This window comes from Cyclopterus lumpus, chromosome 23 (assembly GCF_009769545.1).
Source record: "Cyclopterus lumpus isolate fCycLum1 chromosome 23, fCycLum1.pri, whole genome shotgun sequence".
Classification (NCBI taxonomy): domain Eukaryota; kingdom Metazoa; phylum Chordata; class Actinopteri; order Perciformes; family Cyclopteridae; genus Cyclopterus; species Cyclopterus lumpus.
The window spans coordinates 6,867,512-6,891,015 of record NC_046988.1 but is presented as its reverse complement, the minus strand read 5'-3'; the positions used below and the strand labels follow the sequence as shown (position 1 = coordinate 6,891,015).

The 23,504-nt window shown below is 43.1% G+C and overlaps 1 protein-coding gene across 1 annotated transcript in view; it reads right to left on the bottom strand.

Annotated features, from left to right (window-relative positions):
* Nucleotides 1-23,504, bottom strand: part of tmtc2a (transmembrane O-mannosyltransferase targeting cadherins 2a) — a 44,790-nt gene that overhangs the window by 6,173 nt on the left and 15,113 nt on the right. Inside the window, 8 exon segments of the mRNA XM_034526434.1 lie at nucleotides 984-1,065; nucleotides 3,789-3,910; nucleotides 5,280-5,358; nucleotides 5,493-5,677; nucleotides 6,295-6,380; nucleotides 7,114-7,228; nucleotides 7,440-8,274; nucleotides 16,303-16,918. Of these exon segments, the coding sequence (XP_034382325.1) occupies nucleotides 984-1,065; nucleotides 3,789-3,910; nucleotides 5,280-5,358; nucleotides 5,493-5,677; nucleotides 6,295-6,380; nucleotides 7,114-7,228; nucleotides 7,440-8,274; nucleotides 16,303-16,918 (2,120 nt within the window).

Genomic DNA, 23,504 nt, shown 5'->3' with positions numbered 1-23,504 from the left:
TAAGGGGAAACCGCGTGGTCCAAAGACAGCAACAAGCCCCCCCCCCCCCCTCCCGCTGGGGACTCAACCAAACTCAAACCCCGAGATATCCAGCGCAGAGAAAGCGCCAGGAGGAACGGAGAGAGATAAGGAAGAGGAGAAAGGGACGACGCACAGGACAGATTTAATTTCCTATAAATATACTGACGATAGCGACGCGGAGCGGCATGGAGCCTTGTTTCTCCGAACTGAGACGCAATACTGCATCAGGAGCAGCACAGGCTGTAACTCTCTGTTACGAATGGCAAACAATGTCCTCTAATCCCGGCCCCCCCACTCAGATAAACAGAGCCTCGTGTGTGTGTGCGTGTGTGTGTGTGTGGGGGGGGTTTGCAGCATCCGCGACACCTCGAACAGCTCCGACGCTTGCAGCACTGATACCAAAAGTAAATTAAATGATCTTACACGTCTATAAATCTGTCACACTGGTGCAGGGATTGCTAAAACATATAGGCGGGGGGGGGGGGGGGAAGATAAAAATAGCATAGTATTTGACACTTCCAAATGATTACCACGCCGCTTTGGTTCTTTCCGAAACTCCTATCAGGTTACATAAGCTACGAGCTCGGATCCAGGGTGGGTTACGACACCAGCTGTAAGAGGAGCTGGTGTGTGTCATGACTCTGGGTCTGAAGGTGACACTTCAAAGTATACGTCTCGGATAAAAGAGTCTAAAGACCCCAGCCTAATAATCGTCCGGAGTACAGCTTACCAGAGCAAAGCTCGGCCATTACAGTAAACCCTACAAGTGCGGCATGGCAGAGGTTTGAATTACAGGCAATCAGCCATGTTACAAAAATTGAAATTAAATTCTCATTGCTCTGTCAACCACAAGAGACATTTACGAGGACACAGGCATCCATACTTTTAAGATTCTAATGGTTCAAACAGGCGTAGGTTTGCCTTTTCCACAGAAGGAAAACCTTTGATATATCTGGTCTTACCATAGTGCATGTAGCAGTTTCCTTTAGTCGGGTCTATTTGAATCGCTCTCAGGTAATACTTCTCTGCTTCTGTCTTCTGTCCCTAAAAGAAGAAAGAAGGATATTACACCTGATATTCAAGTTAAAAGAATAGTTTTGCGCAATCTTGTGTATTCAGTATATTTTGTTTTTCTGCAATGGCACAAGACACACTTTGACCTCAAGGTTTTTTTGTTGTTGACCCCAATATACATATAGTAGACCAGCAGGATGTTTACCGGGGTCCAAACACCTGACGCAACCAGAAGGAATTGGCCTTAAATATCTGGGTTACCATATGTTTTCCAATATGCTCAGGCAGATTAAGATGCCCTCCTGAAGTGCAAACTGCTGAGATCAGATGCAGGACCACAGGAGTCAAAGTAAGATAGTGGTTCAATACCAACAGTATGCAGCATAAATAATAACACAAATAGGAACACACACACACACACACACACACACACACACACACACACAGAGCAGCAAAAATCTATCTTGCATTTCACCATGTTCTGCTTGAGGCATTATTTTAATGTACTGACATGCATCAGTTGAGGCTTAATAACAGCAGGAAACTTATGCTCATAAAGAATATAGTACAGCAGCTCCCATGCCTAAACTTTACAGAAAAAAACTTCAAGGTGTGTGTGTGTGTGTGTGTGTGTGTGTGTGTGTGTGTGTGTGTGCGTGCCTGCACTGTGAAACATATAGCTTCTGTGGGCATGAGGCTCAATTCCTCCGCCTCTTTTGTTTCATGCTTCAGCACTGATTGCTTCCACATTGCCAATGGACTTGCCATGCAACAAGAAATGAGAGGACTGGGCCTATTACATATTCCTTATTAGCTTTTTCCCATGCCCGCAATCCCTCTAAATGAACGAGCGAATATGGGGCCTCGATGGCTTATTTCACATTTTCTTTGGCACTTTCCTCTTTACATTCAATTAACCCTTTCCCCCAGACTTCCATCAGCACTGAGATTAGAGCGGTTCAGTCCCGTTAGGGTGGAGCGAATCATCATTGAAATTATTTATGAAAGCCATTTAGGCCAAAGTTAATTCAGTTTTTTTAAACAACTATGTAAAGACAATGTTGTGGTGTGCTCTTTTTTTAAAAGGATTTAAAGATGTGTGATCATCTTCTTTTTTTTTGCACTAGTGAGTGTCAGTGATGAATGTCTGAATACACAGCAGGGTTCAAATTCATGAATCGGCTCAGCGTTGACTGACCACAATTTCCCCAATGCACACCACACCCTTCTGACTCCAGCAAGAGATCTCCAACAGGCAGCAGGGCTCTGATGTTACACTGGGCCTATTTGTACGCACTTTGACCTTGGGACGAATGAGGCAAAGCAGTGGCTTTAGGGGGTGCACTTGTTATTTGTTGAGGGATCAGGATGGGTACAAGACTATCAGGTTTCAGCTTTATTATCGTGTGGCTTTAAGAAGTGGGAGATGGACACTTTGAAAGTTGATGTGTAATACTACGCAAGAAAAACAGCACTGCAGTACGTGTTGTGGTGAACCACAGTACGGGACTTCAGTTTGACCTTTCCTCCCCGTGTCTGTATCGGCGATTGATTGCGGCAGGACAGCCCAAAAAAAATGGAGCTGATGGGAGTGATTTAATAAGGAAGGAGAGTAATTGCATTATAAGCCTGTCCACTAGCCCGTTGTCCAGGGTCCATCCAATCTCCTGTTCCTTAAGCCCTGTAGGAGTGAAGGGGGCCTCTCTGAAAGTCAGGGCCCTGCATGGAGCTGCAGTCCTGAGCCTGAGGGAGCGCAGCAGATGTCCAGCCACAGTGGGTGACTGATCCGAACCTGCGCTTTACGTGTGGAGTGTGTGTGTGTGTGTGTGTGTGTGTGTGTGGGGGGGGGTGTGCTATGTATATCTTTAAATCTTTCAACAAGGGGAGGAAATGATCAGAACTAAAAGTGTGCAGCCAACATGGGTTGCAGCTGCAAGTAAGCCACTTGCAGGTTGTTTTCCTCAGCACCCAAGGCTGTGGAAGGGAGGAGGTCAAACATCTCCAGAGGTCACACCGTTCAACTCCAACATCTAAACTTGACTCAGCTGTGAACACATCTGTTGTCACACAAACGTGTTTTTTTGTTTTCAATGGAATGGGAGCGATGGTGGGAGGATGGAGAGCGGAGGTTTTGGAAGGGCAAGGTAACATTTGAGAGAAGTTGGGTGAACTTGTGTGCCCTCTATGTCTTCACTCACATGTGAGTGAGGGTCAGATAATCTGGAACTGGTCCAATCACAGAGGGATGGCTTCCATCCCCATGTCTGTGACCTTCAGACATCAAACATGACTTTATGCTCCGATGATTTGGCTGTTCTCTAATCTATTTGGCATCGGTCCTGGATCAGGGGTCAATTCAAAGCCACCCAAAAAAGTATTTATTGTTTCCATCACTTCTTCTTTTCCACGAGACACAATTCCTCTAGCTGACTTATGATCGGGGGAGAAGAGTTAGTTTTCGCGTGCATATTTCAGAAGCCTACACCTCATAACAATTATCACAGTTCTCCAGGCTCTGCAGAGGAATCGATAGCTTCGCTCCCATAAGTCACTCAATATGCATTATTCATCACTCCACTCGGCTGCCACTTCAGGTTCACGTTTAATTACACTCTGCCAAGTAGTTAACCACTGCAATCGCTATTAAGAGAATGCTTTTGTGTGTGTGTGTGTGTGTGTGTGTGTGTGTGTCTGTGTGTGTGTGTGTGTGTGTGTGTGTGTGTGAGTGTGTGTGTGTCAGTAATGGGTCTTACAATGCTGGACAGGAGTTTGCCATAAGTAAGGTGGGCTGGGATGTGGTCAGGCTTGGCCCTGAGGGACTCTCTGTACCAATGACCTGCTTGGTCCAGCTTGTTCAGCCTCATGTAGGCCTCTCCTGAAACAGAACACACGGCTAGAGTCAGAATGTGTGTTTTGGGGGATGGTTATGAATAAAACCAAGGAAACATAAATATGCATTTCCTGCAGAAAATGCAGTTTCAATGCCGACAGCAGAAATACACGTCAGTATTTCTATTTCAACACTCACTCTTTGCTTCTGTGCTAATTTATTACACACCATTCTCCCGGCCTCCAACACCACACAAGGTGGTGTCCTGTTCTTTCAATGACACTTGCAGGCCCAGCAATCATCCATCAAAGACAACAAAAGTTGTCTACAGACTCAAAAGCTTTCCTTTTGCATAGTTTATTTGTAGTTGAGACATTTTACCAGAGAAGGACTTCAGGGCTTTGGTTGTTGTCCTCACATGCAATGTGAATTATGGGATAATAATATTTACAGGTGAGCGCCTTGACTAGGTCCAATGAATTGTGACGCGGCAAAACATCTGAATATTATGTCATTTTTACTTTGTCATTATGGGCTTTTTCAGTGTACATTGATGGAAAAAGATCTACAACACAATAGAGTGTGCAACACGTTAATGGGGTTCTGAAGCCACAATATTAAATGTTCCCCCCAGCCTGCTGCATAGATAACAATTTAATACTAACACTGCTTCTCAAAAGAATCCTCCAATGTTTGGCGTTTTTCTAACTAATACATCAATGTAGCCTAGAAAAACTAACTTCTGAAAGAACAATTGTGTGCAACTCTATAAGATTCTGTTTGATCTGAAGACCTCTGACATCAGTTTAAACAAAGAAGCACCTGGACATCGCACTAATGCAAACACTGCCCTCCATCAACCCCTCCCTGCACCTGACAAAACACATATCCCATTCTCATTACGCTTGTCCGCGAAATATTTGCAGACATCTCCCTGCAATCTCAAGCGAGCCGTCAGGATGAGCTTACAATAATCTAATTAGTGTTACAATAACAAAGAGAGGGGATGTGATTTATTGCTTGGATTAGCTACGATCCTCTGCAAGAGGACACAACGTCTGCGCAGTGTTGCAATCAAACCAGTGGTCCAAGTCCTCTGAAGCTTCTTCTTTTGGCAGAGAGTTAATGTCAATCTGTTGAATTCAACTTAAAGCTCAGATGAAACAGAAGACCATGAAACACAATTGAAAAAAACATCAAATAAATCATTAAAACGCAAGCCAAGCTTGTCCCAAGGCGACATTGTTTTACTCGCATAAAACTCGCTGTTCTTCATAATTATACATATCAAATGGTTCTGTTACCTCATCAAAATAACAAATGTAAATTTCAAGGCAAATATCGTCCAAGGAGTGATTTTTTAAATACTCCGTTTTCAGTTCTGCATTACAAACAAAGAGTCGGAGTAACTTACCCATCATGTTGAAAAGGCTGTGCGGTGCAAACTGTCGGGGCATTTTCTGTACCGCTTCCTTATAAACAGACAGCGCCTCCTGAAGTAGAGGAAAAGAGTGCAGGTTTGGTTTTGCAGCAGCGTAATGAAGATATGGGACTCTTTACTTTGTGCAAAACAGACCACACTCTCAACACCGGTTGCATTCTAAATGGTTGAGCTTTGAGTCCTCACCTCCTGCTGGCCCTGTTCATGGAGCAGTTTTCCCAGGTTGTACAGGCAGCTGGTGACGGAGCTCTTGTGGGCGTGGGGGTCCTTCAAGTTCTCATCTGGAATGTCGGCACAAGTCAGAAAGGTGCGCTTGGCCTCCTGCAGGTTGCCCTGGTTCATCAGGATGATTCCTGTGTTCAAGTAGGCCGCTGTGAGGAGGAGAGGAAATTAATTAAACGGCACAACACGCCATTGCAATTCCAAACCACGGGATTAGAGCCTGCTGTCACTCACGTATGCCCCGATGGATCTTTGAATACACAGACGAACACGACAATGCAAACAACTCAATCCAAGTCATTTCTGATTCATTCACATATCCAGTTGAGGAAGATGGACATGCAAATAATACAGCAAAAAGAGGAGACGGCACAGAGGTCAAAACGCAGATAAAATTACCATAAGAAAAGAAATGAGGCTAAAAGGAGATGAAGCGAAGGGCGAAGTGAAGATAACTTATCAAGTTGAAAAAGCAGTCTGGAACCTGTCCCGTCCTCTCTCATAAAATGGTCCCTCATCTCACATGCAGGCACTCAAGTGTGAGATTGAATCTCATCATTTCACCGTCAAGCTGAAATAGCCTGAATATGGCCCTCCAAATGAGTGTGTGGAAAGAGAACCTCTTATTCAGCACTCAAAATTGGACCATGATGGTGATCCAGTAATGGCCCTTGGCTCACATCTGATTAATCAATGAGTGAGAAAATCGAACCGCTTCGATCACAACCATCGCCGCAAAATGAGACTTTTCTTTGGTTTTACTTACATGCCAGTGTTGGCCGACTCCCAATGGCCAGTTTGTAATAATGCAGTGCTTCAGAGAAACGCTCATTCTCCTGCAGCAGCAAGCCACTGAAATGCAAAAAAATGAGAGATATTTTAAAAAACAGCATTAATTGCGTAACTGAGGATTTGGCTCGGTATTTTAAATCTGTGAAGGTCTACGCAAAATTACAGCGATGTCAAAGTGTTGAGGGGTCTGAGAATTAAAACAACAAGAACGATAGCAGCCACTGTATCATTTACCAAAACAGAACCCCCAATATATCCGACCATTAATAACATTGAAATTGCACCTCAGTTTCAAAGAATGCCAAAAACACCCTCAATAGGTTTTCACTTTTCCCTTAAGTTACGTTACCAGATTCCTGACACCCGTAACTTGAGAGGGAATAGAGAAGTGGGGAGAAAGAACAGTGTCCGCATGAGAGCCGTGGCTCTGAGGTTTTATCTCCTTTAACACTCTGTGTTCCAGGGTTGATTTCCAAAATCGAAATCAGCAGCCAAAGGTACAAAGAGCCACCAGGGACACACAAAGGGATTTCCTATTCATCACACTATTGCATCACACGTAGCTCTGAGTCTCACTTGCTCCTTTCCTCATGTATTAGATCTATTTCCGCTGTTTTTAAGATCTCCCTGCCTGTCAACTCTCTCTTTCAGTATTCTATTTCCCTTTCCCCCGGCTGCCTTTCTTGTTCAGCCACTGCAATCTCGAGTGATGGATGGGAGGAATCAGAACCCGTTCGTGTCAAGACTTTGCAAACAGGAGGAGGAGGGGGGAGCCGGCGCCTTTAATACTCACAGGTTATACAGCATGTCGGCCATGTTCCTTCGGTGGTGCAGAGCGTTTCTGTATGCCTTCTCTGCCTCCGCCATCTCACCCTGGTTCTTTAGTACATTCCCCAAGTTTCCCCAGGCTACAGGAGACATGTGTCAGGGAAAGGTTACACAACGTTGGCATTCATTTTAAAAAGAGTGTTATTGCCGCAATTTGCTGAAAATGCATTTTCAATAACATTTTTATTTGTGAATTAAATAACAAAACAAAAGTTTCTAAAGCAGAGACGTCTTCATCAGAAAAAAATATGTACGGTTGAATTGTTCTATGAACACGATGTTTGTATGTACCTTTAGCAGGATTCACACTAATCCCAGACTTGTAGAGATTCTCCTCGTTGCTCCAGTCCCTGTTTCTTTGAACAGTTCGGAGTCCATTCAGCAGCACTAGTCCCGCACAGAGAATCAACATTAAGGCCTTGCAGCCTCGTGTCCTCAGTCTAACGTACAGGTTTCTTGCACCAGCAGCAACCAGTAAACAAAAGCCTATACTGGGGATGTATAGTACCCTCTCTGCAATAACAAAACCTACATAAAAGAACAGGTTTGTGGCTGGGATGAAAGGCAATGAGACAATCCCTAATGAAAATAGTACTAGGTTTTCTGTAGGGGGCAGGGACGTCCGTGGAGGGCAGTGGTGGAGTCCAGCTGACCCGTTTAGGGTGGTCTTCGCTGGCCCCGGGTCTGTGTTATGGTTTGTGTCAGGGGCATGGTAACCATTCCCATTGGTGATTGATTTCCCATTGGTGACATAGGCTTTCCCATTGGTCTCCTTGGATATGGAGGTGCGGCCACGGAGGCCAAACAAACTCAGGAGGACAAATCCACCATAAAAGGCAACAGTGTGAAGGTTCCTCCAGTCGGCCAATGACCTGACCAAGGGCACAGCATCCATGGACCAATCAAAACTGAGCTTGTCGGGGCACAGCAGCAGCCATGCGTTGGCAACCGGCAGGTGGAGGAACGTTAGTGTTCGAGTGAGAAAATGTGGGGAGTCAGCCGCAGGGTTGTCAGAGTTGGAGAAGTTGGGAGGCTTATTTCCCATCCAGTAGAGGCGAGCAGACAGCAGGATCACTCCCCAGGAAGCCAGCACACCAAGACTCAGCAAAACACTGATGTTCTTTTTCTGAAAGAGAGGAGAGAATAAAAAAAGTCATGCTAAAAGAAACCCCCTAAATCAACATTTTAGTCCAGAGGGGCTCAGTCAAAGTTGTGTCTGCATTCCAGAGCACCTGAATTTGTTTTCATTCCGGAGGGTTATTTCAATAACTGTCACGATCTTGTTCAGAGCTGAATCAGAGCATCAATGGTCGTATAAAAAAGGTACTGGGGGTCACCGTAGACAACAAGTTAATAAGAAGGATGTTCCAGTCATGTGGTATGAGCTGTCAGGATATGATGTATAAAGCCACCTTTGAAATAAAGAAAAAGCTTGTAAAAGTATTACCCCACTATCCCCTATAGAAAGTGAAACCGTGGAAAGCAATCTCTGGAATGTTTTTGATAGCTTCCTAAGGCATAAACCACACGCATCTACAATCATACCTTTGAAACACTAGCACACTTCTTAAAATCAAAATGCATCATAGCCAGAAACAACACAGCTCGTTTTTACATGAAAATAGTGAAATACAACGTTCATACTGGTGAAAGACACATTGGGATTTGGACAGCTGGGCGCTGTAATGGGTGTCTCTTTTGGTCAGCAACAATGTGACTGTTTACATTAAGAAATAATCATTTTTTAATGGAATATGTCATACTCAAAATAACATTTTATTGAGAATAAGAAGTGAAGAGCCACATCGAATAGAGAAAGAAATCAACGTACAGATAGTACAGGTAGTAAAGATTATTACTACAACTTTCCAAATATTAAAAAAAATATAGTATTTATTTGCCTCTTTTCGGACCTGGTTGAGGTCGACTTTGAAATTCATTTAAAGCACGAGAGGATTTGTCTCTAAGTCCTTCCTTGTTGCCTGTCAGGGTTGCGGTGAGTGTGACTGGTAGTTGGCTTAAGACTTATTGTGTTATGTAGATGTTGTTTACATAAGAGCATTAATTCTGCAGCACGATCACTACTCGGTAGTCTGTCACGCAACACCTTTAAACCAAGTGGCACACACAGCCGCTTGTCACTGTGGCCTAAACTGAATGCTGTGGAACTCCTGACGGTTGTATTGATACATACTTGATACAGACATTTGGTTAGTGACACTTCAGGAAAATCTTTGATGCATTAATTAAATTCAAAAGCCAGAGACGGGAACAGTGTGATGTGACATTACGGGGCCAAACTTATAATTAAATTCCAGTTGCTTCACAATGGAGGCCAGTAGAGAAGTCTGGAAGTCTGCACTTTGAGATACAGTTGCTATGACAAGACAAGGTTGTGCAATCACATCCTTGACCTTAGATCAGTGGCTTGCTAAATGACATTCATTGTTGACGGGAGGGAGGGAAATGCCTTTCATTAAGATTAAACTGAAATGTCATACAGGCTTATTAACAGAGACAGGCTGCCGCAGTCCTGACTAACGCCGTGCTTGTTATTCATGTTCCTAACAGAGTTTATCTAATGGACTAAAAACGACATAACCTCTTGAGTGATGAGCATAGAAGATGCTGCTCACTTCCTAGTTTCTGAGCCCATTTAATTGTTCAGAGTAATATGAACTGTATTTGAACCTATCCAGAGGGGAATTAGATGTGTGTGTGTGTGTGTGTGTGTGCACATACACGTGTGCATACTTTCATAATTTAATTGCTGTTCTGTTTGGTTTTAAAATGGCACGACAGGAGGATAGTTTACATGCAAGTAGTCTGTAGTTGTATTGGCTTTAATGTCCTCCAATGTCTTCTATAACTCAAAGTGTTTATCCAGTGTAGCCCGACTTTTCTTTTTATCTCCTAATTAAGTTTGCTCTACTACAGTAATAATTTACACTCTCTGTATAATCCTGCAATGCATGAATTGCACAATAGGCAGATAATAGCTACACAAAGAACAAAGAACAAGCGTTCATTTGTCTCATTAATATACTTTGGAGACTCTTTTACAATGAGCATGCTTGAGTCAGGTCGTGCCCGCTTTCAGGAACGCTGATGGAAAACAGCAAGTGAACCATAACAAACTTATGTTAGGATTAGAATAAGAGGTTTAGCCTTCACTCCCATGACCTACTGGCTCCAGTTGATTTCTGCATATCTGAAATGGAAAAGGCATGTTTCCTCATGAGGTTAGCTGAGGGACGAAGTGAAGACACAGCTAGTGACAGAAAGCCACTTGTCGATAGCAAGATGGAAAAGGGCCAGTTCAAGGAGTTCAACATTTCGGATGAGCAGTGGGGAAGTGAGAGCGAAAAAAAAGAAAGAAAATTGGATATTGATTTGCATGCTGAAAGGCAGCACACAAAGGATAAGAGAGAGTGCCATTTACACAAAAAAGGGCGTGTGCTTATTGATGGATAGCCCACATTGCCTATTAAGGGAGGGAACTGTCTGAGAAATCCAATTCTGCTTGGCATCAGAAGATAAGCCAATTGCAGCAAGAGAGTCATTGGTGGTACTTAGGTGAATGAGCTTCTTTTTACCCCTCACTGCCTTGTCTATTTCTAAATTGTTCCTTAACTGACTCCCCGGTCGATCACACAACACACACCTGCAAGCATGCGAGAAAGGAGGCTGCATCTGCTTTTGAATGATGTATGACTGAATTAATTCACAAACTCAGCAACAAATAACTGGAACTTTTCTAGCCAACTAAACACACCAATCCCTTGCCGGTTGTATTTTCCTGTATTGCTTTAAGTCTGGTATGACTCTCTCTCCAAGTCTTCTGTGGAAAATATATCTTCAATAACCCAACTGAATAATTCCCCACTAAACTACACCCTGGTCAGAGGATTGTTGGCAGGGCACTATCTTGACTAATACAGCTCTTGAAATGAGCTGGCTTTGTGATTTAGTGGTAATTTAAAACTATGATTAATGGCTACATGAATCATTAAATGGGCACCTTCAGCTCGAGGTATCTATGAATCTGATGTGGGAATCAAGTTTGAAAACTAGCTACACTCTAGATATTTCTTGGACCTCTCTCCTGGTGCACCCTCTGACTCCTGGCAGGAGAAGCACAGGTGTAACTAATCACATTAACGATGGCCCTGCTACATTCAAGCTCTCCGGAGCTAATTAAGGTTATGAGTCACACCTGTGTTTGACAAGCCAGACTTCCACAACAAGAGAGGGCTATTCTGCTTCTACATGTCCTCACAAATAAAAAACAAAATTCTGACAAGTGCCATTGTGTTTTTCTATACATTTTCTATAAAAAATGTTAAAATGTCCTTTTTAATAAAGTCACGATAGCATATGATCAGGATAATTTATTGGCTTCAACAAGAACACTTTAAACAAGTAAAATTCAGGGATTATTTTTACAATTATTCTTTATTTTACTTTCTGTATTTACTTTCAGGTTTTTGCTGTTTTCAGCTTTACTGTAACTTAAATCCCTGGGAACATGTTTTAGCTATTAATTTGCCTTGATGTGATCTGTGTGTATCCATAGAGGACGGTTGGCATAATCCTTAGCCAACTGTCAAATGCAACATCCCGCTGGCGCCAGGCCTTTGAACCTTCCACATATCTCTTACACTTTGGATCCTCATTTGGAAATTCAGTGTCAATTTCTGTGTTTTTTCCTCTACTACTTTTTTATTCCACTTTTTTTCCTGAATTAACCCCTCTCTCGTTCTCTCCACCTCTCTCTTTCCGCACATAAACATACAGTATTAGGCTCCCAATCCTTCATCTTTTAACGGTGCCATTCATTATTAGCTCTCGTTTTATTAATCCCAGAAGTTTGCGGTCTGCCTGTTGACACTGTAGCGTGCAGAGTGAAGAAACAGCGGGATACGGTTGAGTTCATACATGCACTGTTTAAAACTGCTGTGGACTGATGCAAGACAGCAGGGGATCAATCTTCCGGACTTTTCTTGTTAAAGTCATGTCCAATTCAAACCGCTGATAACTCTTACAAGCACATTGGGCTGATCAGGAATGGGATTTCTACCACTTGTTTAAGAAACTTTAATACAAATATTGTTATGCACCCAAATCTATTTTGAAAATGTTAGCTTTCTTGCATCTCACAAAATGCTAAACACAAAATATCATGCCAACCATAAAGTTTAATTGCCAACTACTTATCAATATTAAAAAGGTGTATCTTTTCTTGCGTTCAAGTTGAGTTGGGAGTCACATCCCCTGACTTTCTCAGCAACATGTGCATGGAAAGGCTTTCAAGTTGTGGACACGCTGTGTTTGCACAGCACACATCCAGCCGGGCTCATATTTGATGCATTACCAGTGTCATGTTAAATTGGGATGAAAGGTACAATGAGGCATGCACCCAGTTCTTTTTCCAACTCTCATATGTGTACTGGATTCTGCTGATTGGGCGCAACTCACCCAAGTCATCAGACAGCAGCATTGGCTGGCATTGAGAGGGTTGACTTTGATAGAGTGACCTAATTACCCCATTAGTTCTCTCCATGAAAGCCCCACTGCTGCTGGCAAAGGGAACTGTAATGAGACGGGTCGCAGGTTGAAGCCTTGCGTGCTGTCCACCAAGACAGCTGATGAAAGCATAGGGCGCCGGTGGTGTTAACTTGACATTTAGAGAGCTTCCTGTTTGAGTAATATAGGGACATCACTGTGAAAGGGGGTTCACGACGACATGGGGATCCTTGATGATCTTGATCGAATGACATACAGCTTTGTTGGTTTTCTTGTAATTACTAATTTGTGCTATTGCTATAATTATCTTTAAATAGCTTAGCCAGGTTAACAAATACAATGGGTCTCATGCAAGAAACACTTGCACAAACAGATTAGTTTCATTTACACTTCAAAGTCTTGTGTCCCGATCCACCAATGGCTTGATTACATATCCGATTACTGTCTTGGTTTCAGTGTTGGCCCCGCTCCAGCCCAGAGGGTAGTCACCTGAAGCTGTTTAGCGCCTGAAGAACAATAACTTCATTAATTTAGTTACAACAATTAACCCTTAGCAATAACAGATAGCGAGCTAACAACTATCTATTGACTACCTTGTGGATAAAAACAGACATATGCCATATGACAAGTTGAATCAAGCAATTAAAAACATGTTTGTGCAGTTATAATAGTTTGGGTAAGGTATGTTTAGGATAAGAAATAAGACAATGCTCTTGCCAGAAAATCTGACTATGCCCTACTTTTGGCATTCCAGTGATATGGCATATCATATCACAAATGCAGGCTAAATAAAGAGCATACAGCAGAACGTGCAACAGAAGTTGTCATCAACATCCCTCTAACCGTCAGCTGGATATACTGAACTGGATTTGCGAGCCTGCAGCGCTCAGAGGCAAACAGGGAGGAGGAGTCAGCAACACTTTAAGAACAATATAAAATCCCTTTAATGTTCATGTGCCTTCAAGTAAAATAAAAATCTAAAAAGTGTGGAGTATGGAGGATTATTTAAAGAACTATATTTCACACCTTTTGATTTAGTGGAAAGTGGGACCTTCCCTAATACCAACAAAAGCAAACAATTTCCCTGGACCTGTCTAAAGCCTGGAGCCTCATTAATCAACCTGTTTGTTTTAGTCATTAACTAAACAAGAACAATATCCTTATGATCCTGGCACGTAAGACTCATTCTGCCCTCTCAATAGACTGCAGTGCTAACGCCACACCTTTCTTTGTCTCCATCTTCCACTTTCTAACGCTCCCTCTCTTCTACCTCGTCTCATTTCAAATCTCATCTCAGTCCGATTATGGAGTTAATAGGATGAGAAATGGAGTGCTGGCCAAAGCAAAGTACATCTGTCTCCTGCTTTCTCCACGGCAGCTGATTTGCATTTCCTTATTGTTTGTGGCTGCTGCTGTGAGGCAGCGGTCAGATAACGCGGCGTGGAGCTTTTTCCAATCGTTTGCTTCCATGTGGAACAAATGAGATTTTTTGAATTGTTTTAATGTAAATACAAAACGCTGCATTGTTCTCCACTGAGAATATGTCCAACCTCTCCATCTACCGTCAAATTCAATGGCTACTGACAGTGTGCCTCAGTGGCAGTGTGTGATACCGCACACGCCAGCCACGGTCGTCCATTCCCAAAGTGCTGTTAGGGCACAGTAGGTGAGAAAGACCGAGACCAGATAAAGGAAAGGAAGTGAGGGCATAGTTTCCCTCTCCTTTGCTTATTCTCTCTCTCTCTGTATCCCTCTCCCTTTTGTGTTCCCATGCGTCCTGAGACGTCTGGCTCATAATCGAGGAAACACTTGCCCCCGTGGCGGGCCCAGCACATAACGAGCTCCCTGCCAAGATAGCTGTGACCCGGGCAGCAGAGGAGGGCATTGCCAGAGTGATAAACCATCCAGATGTGCTGGAGGCGGCGATGGGGCGCTGGGGGATTGGCACCAGGACCTGACAGGCTGGCACAGGGATGCCTGGCCTGGGCTATTGTGTCTGGACAAAGAGGCGGAGGCTGCTGATGATATCCCTGCTCTCCCATGGGATGAATACACAGGAGAAAATGGGATTATTTCATAAGGGCTTCTGACACGCACTGAGGGTGATGAAATCGTTCAGACCGTAATGCAAAAAGACGGGGAAAAAAACAGGTTGAGCTCTGGCTCAACTCTCTTTGTTTACACACAGACAGACACAACAAATGTGAATGCCTGATGGTATAATACCATACCGACAAATACTGCATTTTAGGAGGGATTGACGTTTCTCAGTCAATTTAATTTTAGACTTTTAGTTTTTTCAATATTTCTTTTGTTTTTTACGATTTGAATTTGAGATGGTGTGACCAGACACAATGTGATTTAGCAGCTTTAATAAATAACTGGGTGCAATGTGGAAGACATGGTCTTGAAGCTGTGAAAGCACACACACACACACACACACACACACACACACACACACACACACACACACACACACAGAGCACCGAGAAGAGAAGACATTACAATTCCCTCTTTCTGGCCTCTCTGGGCCGCTCATCGCAGGCCCACTAATAACAATCGTGGGTTATCATTCTGCCAGAACCCGCTACGGTAAAGCCTGACACACTTGAAGGTAGAACATGTTTTCATTTGGAGGCTGGCTGTGTCAATAAGATTGTCACGCTCGAGTTGGTTCTGTGCTGCAGTTTGCATACACCAGAAAGTTCCATAGGACGTTTGTGATGAGCTCTTGAAGGTTACATCACAGTGCTATAAAAAAAAAAAGAAAGAAGAATCATCAACTATAAAAAGACTCCGATGCACACTCACTCCATTGAGAGCCAGACTGTCCTTGCTCAGTAAACCCAAGGGGACTTTTTATTGCGCTAGTTATGCATTTTACAAGGGCCATCATGTTGGCTAAGGAGCAGTTTCTCTAATCAAATGGAGAGCGCTTATGAGAAGAGCTTTTCCAGTCAAACACTGATCCCCATAATCGGATGAGTCACTGCGTCAAGGTCCTCCACAAATAACTTGAGTTTGAAGGGGAAAATGGAGTCTTGCAGAAGAAGAATAGTGCGTGTGTGTGCGTGTACATTGTTTTTACAGCTTACTCGACAAGTGGGGGGGAAAAAAATCATTTACCAGAGTAGGATGTGTTATTGTTTTTCTGCCCATACCTCTCGTCACCTGATACCGAACACAAAACAATTGCCCCTGAAAATAGCTTTTCCTGTGCTCTTTTTGTCCCCCTTGAAACAAACACACATACTAAGGCTGAGATCCTAATCTCAATCCACTTGCATTAATGTGCATCTATTTACTGAAGTTGGTGGCAGCGTTGCGAGGAATTGGAAAACTTCCCTCTGCGCATATCGTCTCTTCCTGTTTAGCAGATGACAAATGAGAATAGTTTACTTTTCATTCACCAACTGTGCGGCTCTGCAACGGCAAACAGCTTTCCCTAATTGCACTCCTAATGAAAAGCAAACAGCGTGCACACACACACACAAAACATAATCCACCATACAGTAACCACAGCAGCTGGCTGGATGAGTAATGAGGGAATGAGGAGGAAACTGGTGGAGACGCCAGGAGCCGGGGAGCACGCCGGCCCCTGTGGAATGCGTAGCATGCATTCATTTACCTTTCCCAGCAGGAGGAGAAGCGCCTGGCGCAACCGGAGTCTCTGAAACACGAAGAGGTCGTACACGACCGACACGGCCAGCACCGTCACCCCTTGCTCCTTCCACAGCATACTGGCTGCTGCACACCACAGGCTGCCCAGCATCCAGGCCCAGCACCGGCCGACTGAGCTGCCGCCACATGGCTCTGTCGGAAGAGTCCCACGCGGGTCCCCGCGGAGTCCACAGTGTCTCGCGTAGCAGAGGAGCGACAGCAAAAAGAACAGCGCGGCGCCGACGTCCGCCCTGCCGACCACGCCGGCGACCGCTTCAGTGTGAACCGGATGGGAGGCAAAGAGTAGGCCGGCCAGCAGGCTCCACGGTCCGCCGCCGAGAAGCGGGCGACTGAAGGCCGTGAAGAGGGCGCTGACCAGCCCGTGCAGCACCACGTTCAGCAGGTGGTAGCCCCAGGGCCGCTGGCCATGCAGGGTGTAGTTGAGGCGGAAGGAGAGGGTGCAGAGGGGACGGTAGGACTTGTGGCTGCCGCTGTGAGTGAGCAGGGTGCCCCAGAAGTCGTCAAACAGGATGTTGCTCCACGGAGTCTCGGGGAGAAGGTCCTGGTTGGTCTTAATGGCTCGGCTAAAAAAGGAGCAGAAAAACAGAATAGTTTATGAAATAACATCTTCAAAAAGATACATAATGAATGGCTACATTTTATTTGTCTATTTTTTTTAATCACTTTTAGAACCGTAAAGCTGTGCGCCAAAAAAACTAGGAAAATTACTAAAAGTAAATCTGTTGGGAATAGCATAGTTGGGTTTTATGTCACCACCTGTGAAGTAGTCATGTGATTGATTGTTAATAATCAATCACATGACTATAAATATACATATTCTAAACTAAGCATTTTAACATGTAGTGTAAGTACGAACAAGTCATTTATTTTCCAAAGACTTTTTGTTGGACACAGTATGTACAGCATGGCCTCATATGGAATAATGTGTTTTCCACATTGCTGATGATAGTCATGAGTGAAATGTAATAGACAAATGCAATGAGGACGCCAAATGTAATAAACAGGCCACAGAGTGTGTGATTAAATACACAGACGCTTGCATCATTGCTCTCTCTCACACTCACAGCATGTACATATGTCACAGGTGCATTGCGCGCTCGTGTACACGCACACACACACACACACACACACACACACTCATGTGGTTTCACACCCCCAAGGCTGCTGTGGATTCTCATAATTAGGGGATCATTACTGGGGACACAAACGGCAACAAATGAGGTTCCCACATGGAGAGTGATAGATGGCAGCTACAACAACTCAATCCCCCACAAGATACAGTATTATATATACAATAAATAAAAGATACAGCTGGCATCAATATTAAACACTGTGAACTTTAAAAATAATTGAATTTGTCATTTCATCCGCTTAATGTAAAGAGTCTTTCCATGTTCTGTCAGTGAATTGTCTACTGACTTCGAGACACATTATTTTGTTTGTTTCTAGCAGGAATCAGATCACGACATCTAATTTATATATTTTTCAATATCTTCATACGTTTTTACCGGCGCTCCACTGCAGAGGGAAGTTTGGTTGAAAAATCAAAACACACAAGCAACCACAACAGGAAAAGGGATTCAGAAAATGTTGTGATTAAAAAAATATATATATTTAAAAATAAAAAAAATAACATTGTAAATTCTACTTTTCTGAAGCTAGGCAGAATGCCAGAAGACAATAGAAAGGCTACCTGACAGAACCAAGACAGTGGACTTTTGTATGATTAATACAATTCATAGTTTTCACAATCAGATTGATAAATAAGATGATAGAAACTTGATGCAAAAATGTTAAAGGGTGTCAAAGAAAACAACAAAGAAAAACTTTGAAATCACCTTAAAACTGATTCATTATAAAAGAAACTAATAATACAAAAACAACCACTACACATATTTGATTTTTACACCAGGCACAAATGTATTTGCGTGCTGCAACCAGAAAACGTATGGTTATGTGAGAATGAATGTCACAACATTTGTGTTTCGATCACACTGGCCTAAAGGCAATCTTCTTTTCTCAGGGCTTGATCAGCGTTGTTTCTGTTCCCGTGCACCAGAGAGGGAAGAGAGAGCGACGGGGGGCCGGCCGAGGACTTCCTTTGTCTAGAGATTGTAACTTAGTGCTGAGTGCATAAAGAAGAGGGAGGGAGGGAGAGATGGAACTGCCAGCCTGTACCCAGCATGAGAGCAGCAAAAGGTAAAAAAGGGAAGGACTGGCAAAACAAAAACCCGATGAATCTGGTGTTGAAGTGAGAATTGCTCAATGTGTTAATCCTAATTTCCTTTAACAGCCTTGTCATCACATGAGCTGTAGTAAATTCCCTCATTTCCCAGGATTGTTCTGTGAAAGTGTGCTTCTCAGGCTCTGAGTTGCAACAAGCCAAAGGGGAACTCTCCCTTGTCGGATATTTCTAAAGACCCAGTGCATTACATCATCCAGTTTAACCTTTTTTTTTTTTTCTTCTGTAATTCCACAGTGAGCCATTATTCATAAAACGTTTTACAGTGCGGAGTATGATATGACGACGGCAGGACCCGAGATATAAGAGCAATAAACATGTATGGAAATGTAAAGATGATCAACATTGAACATTTTATTAATGCTGTATTTACAATAATGTCCAGAGAGACTACAGCAATCTCACATTACAACACCGACTCAGCCTTAAAATGCAAATAAAAACATTTAGATTCCTTGAAGGCCATGTTTTTTCCACTTTCCAGTTTGCCCTCAGGCACATTATCAAACACAAACATGGCTAGATTCACCCTCACCCTGCTCCCTCGCGTCCCCTGGTAGGCCTCGGATCTCAATACTCTCTGGTGATAAATAATTTAAATATTCAAATCAGCGCCAACCACTCATCTCCCTCCCTGTTCCTGCCCGGCACTGGAGGATGAAAAAAAAAGCATTGGCCATGAGGGGAATGGATTGAAAGTACTGGTTGTGTGTGCGTGTGTGTGTGTGTGTGTTTCATTGTGGCTATAAGTGCTAAAGAAATAGATGGCGACATGCAAGGAGTCTGTCTTTGTGTGTGTGTGTGTGACAGTAGAGCCTGTGCTGACGGCTTCATTGAGGCCTGTCGCTGCAGCGGTGCAGATAGAGTGGTCTCCCGTAGTGATTGCTCTTACAGAGGGGGGTCTTTTGTATTCAGCCACCGTATGTGGGGCAGGCGGGCGGGCTGCAGGGCACTCTATTCACAATCCTCTAAGTACAGGACGGGTTTGGTCTTTTAGATTTTCTCCTTTATTTTTTTTTGGAGGGGGGGGGTTGAAATCGGGAGGGATTTTCATCAGGGCCTGAAAAGACACATTTTTTGAAGAGCCATCTGTAAGAGGGTGAGGTGTTCTTTCACCTGTCCGCTGCTTTTAGCGACACGAAAACTGGCTGTCTTTCAGTGTTTGGGTATGTTTCTTTTCAATATGCAAATGAGGCACTCCACCAGCTCCCCAACAGTGATCTCACCACCAGTGATTTGCTTCTTCAAGTGGTGTTGCTGCCTGGAGGCACACACTGGGCCTCTTGTTGGAACCTACGGCCCCTAAATTTACATTGAACGTTCAAAATATAAAAAGGGACCTACTGACATTTTCTCCAACCTGATTGGATGAAGTAAAATTCATTATTAGAATACATCAGTCCCAAAGGAGATGTGGACAAAGAGAGGAAGAGGGGTTTTTTTTCTCCAAGATCACTCCTTGATTTACGGTGGAATGGAAATGATTGTGTCTCCCAGAAATACAGCTAAGGTGGAGCAGAATCTACAGGCAGATATTGTTCCATGTCTTTGTGCCGCTGCTATAAAAAGATCTGTCGGGATGATCTTTTAATTAAATATTTACAGTTTCTATGCTTAGCACAAGGGAATAATATGCCCTCCTTGGTGTAAAATAATGAAAATAGATGAAAATGTTCAACCTGTCACCAACACGGTGTCTTTAGAGTTGCCTCACTGAAAATCTTCTTAATATTTAAAGGTACGCAGTGGAGTTTTCCTGCACACAAAGTAATGTTTACATTAAGTATTTCTCACCAAAATGTTTCATTGGGATCGAACACATGAGCTATTCTTAATACATCTTACTCCTTACTCAATTTCATTCGATATTTTAAACATTTGTTGTTTGGCATCAGCAAAAAAGTTAGAAAACAGGAATGTGCATTGCATCGCCTACGTTTTCCTAAAAAGCTACTTTGACCTTTTTTGGTTTTAAATTTGATCAATTAAACAAGAGTACATTCACAGAGCTATGCGAGTATACAGTACGTCCTTACACAACTATTCAGGCATATAGTAATGGATGCTATTCTAAACAACTTTACCCAAACGACATCAATATTTATTATGGAAATCCAATTAGACCGCATTATATCAAAAATATTTGTTTTTGTAACTGCATCAAGTTCAGTTTACAGTTTTCCGATAAGTTTATGCACAAACACACACGGCTCTACACCAAAGTACATCACTCTCTGCGGTCAGCCTCCATAAACCCACCTTTTAGTTTACATTGTTTTGTGCGCTAATAGAGCCGCAATATTAACTGCAATACAAAAGAAAACACTGCACTTGAGTCTGTTTTAAATATGCGGGCTCTGCTCCAGCCTGTCTGTCTGTCTGCTGCACCTGCTCGGCTCTAATAAACATCTGCAGTATAAACTGCCTCCGCTTAACGTAATCAGGACCGGCTGAATTACAACCTCTAGTAGCAGAGTGCATCCTCCGGCTCCCTGACAGCAGTAATGAGATGGATTAGCCAATCATCCTAAAAACAGCGCTTGCTAATGGATACTGAGCTGTCCATTATTTCAGGATATCGTCACCTCTTTGTTGTTTTTTCCCATGTTAGCATTATGTCTTTCTTTCTAGCCAACCCCCATCCATTATTTCATCTTCATTTCTAGTATTTATGAAGTTAATATCATAACTCATCTGAACAGGTCTGCTGTGGGACCGAGTTCTTCTCAGTGCCCCTTGTCGGTCCAAGATTTCATACGTTTACATCTCTTTACTGACCAAGAGTGCTAATTAAGTATAAGACAGTCCTATTCACACAATGCTAATCTCGGGCTGGCTGAAGGAAACACTTCACCGCACAGGAACACCGAGGATTAAAGACCCTTTGAGAATAGTAGTCCTCCGTGCTGAAGGGACCGCACATCCCCATCGCAGCAGAACAGAGGACAACGTGTTGAGGTGGAGCCACTAAAGAGCAGAGCCGACCATTTTATAAACAAGTGAAATCTAACGGGATCACCGGGAATTTACATCCCATTTTGCTCTTAAATGGTAAAGAGTCACAGAAGGCTTCTCAGAAACAGTTAAAGGGCCATCCAACTTAAATGCAACTTGATTCCAGTGGGAAACCTTTTGCTCCATATCATCACTCTCTGGTTTCAGCTTCTCTAACATGAGGAGTTGCTGGTTTTCTGCATTTGATATTATTGTAAACTGTTTTATTTTATTTGTGTGGACTGTTGGTCAGTCAAAAGAAGGCAACTGATGACTTTAGAAAACGGTGTTTTCTCATATTTTCTGAACCCCAAAAGATAATACAGATAGATTTAAGTTATTTAAAACTAGTAGATTCTTTGTTCTACCTAGTTCATCCCTGTGAATCTGTAAAAGAAAAGCATATATTATGCTTCCAATGACTCGTCCTGATTAAGCCAAGAATAAATGGTTGATCATTTACTGAAAGTTTTTCTGAGTTCTCAAAACCATTTGCATTGGAAGAGGAGTCTCTCATCGCATCCATTACCAATTATTGATTACCATATCGTCACTTTGATTCTGTCTTACCAGCACAAGCAGAGAGATAAGGGGCAGTGTATTAAAGAGGGATGGAGAGAGAGTATGTGTGTGTGTGTGTGTGTGTGTGGGTGTCAGGGTCCAGATCCCCTCTGTGCTAATCCAATTCTAACAGGATTTAAAAGTGATTGTAGAGTTTTTGAGACATGCACGGGGGTCAGGGTTCAACGAGTAATCTGATTTTAAAGGTTGTGTGTATGTGCGTTCAAAGTGCTCACACACCGCGCTTTGATTGACACGATATGTAATCTATACGAAGCAGTGTTCTAAATCCATGGGGAGTTGGAAGGACAACACTGGTCATGGCTTTGTTCCCGTTGAGCGCCACAGCTGGTTGAGGATAAAAATCCCATAAATTTCCGCTCAATGGTCACTGCAGCGGGGAGCGTATTGTACTGCACCGCATGAGGCGAGCCAACGCGTGGAGATCCATCCTGGAAGTATCTACCCATCCATCACAGTGCAAGGTGGGGCGATCATGCGTAAAGCCGTTAGGCTCGCCCGGCGGGCTCCGAGTGATTCATTCATTGGCTGATAATCAGCTTCTATAATGCTGCCAGCACGTGGCCACAGCATGATGGCAAAGGGCGATGAAGACGAAAGAGTAAGATGAGCTCTCTTGATTTCATGTCCTCGTCAATATTCCTCCGACCGAAAATAAAGATACCGTTCCCGTTTACATTTTCTTCTCCCTCACTAAATGGTTATGCTGCAGAGACGGACAATACACACAGATTTTAATAAAATATTTCCTTTTTTTGTTTATCAACTCTTTGTTTCTGATTAGTTTGTTTATCTGTAGGCTGAAAGGGTCAGGAAGTGAGCATTGAGGGTGTGTTCAAACATCATACGTCAGCGACGCCACTGGCAAAACAATATCCCCACCAGAAGTGGCACCGCAGCTTTCCCACGCCAAGCTGGCACGAATATGGGAGAAGAGGAAAAATGCATAAATATCCAGATAGCTTTCATAAAAGTCTGTCATACTGCCAGTGGCCTAGTTGTGAAAGATTTATGCTCAACCCTGCAGCGTTTTTCTTTCTTTTACTGGTGCCTAAGACTAAATTTGACAGATTTTATGCCCTTCTCAGATGCAATTGTTTTATTTTATTTCCATCTTTTTAAATGTGTGAATGTGATCAACTGCTGCTGGATAGTGTTCAACATAGCTTGGCACTGATGGCATGAAAAAACTAATCTGGCGAGATGTTCTGAGACACAGAGGATGCCACTCACTTTGTATTCCAGGCAGTAACCTACATTTGATCATATCCTGCTCAGTTCACTGGATCTATCTTTTCATTGATTAAAAATAACCCATCCTGCAGATCCCA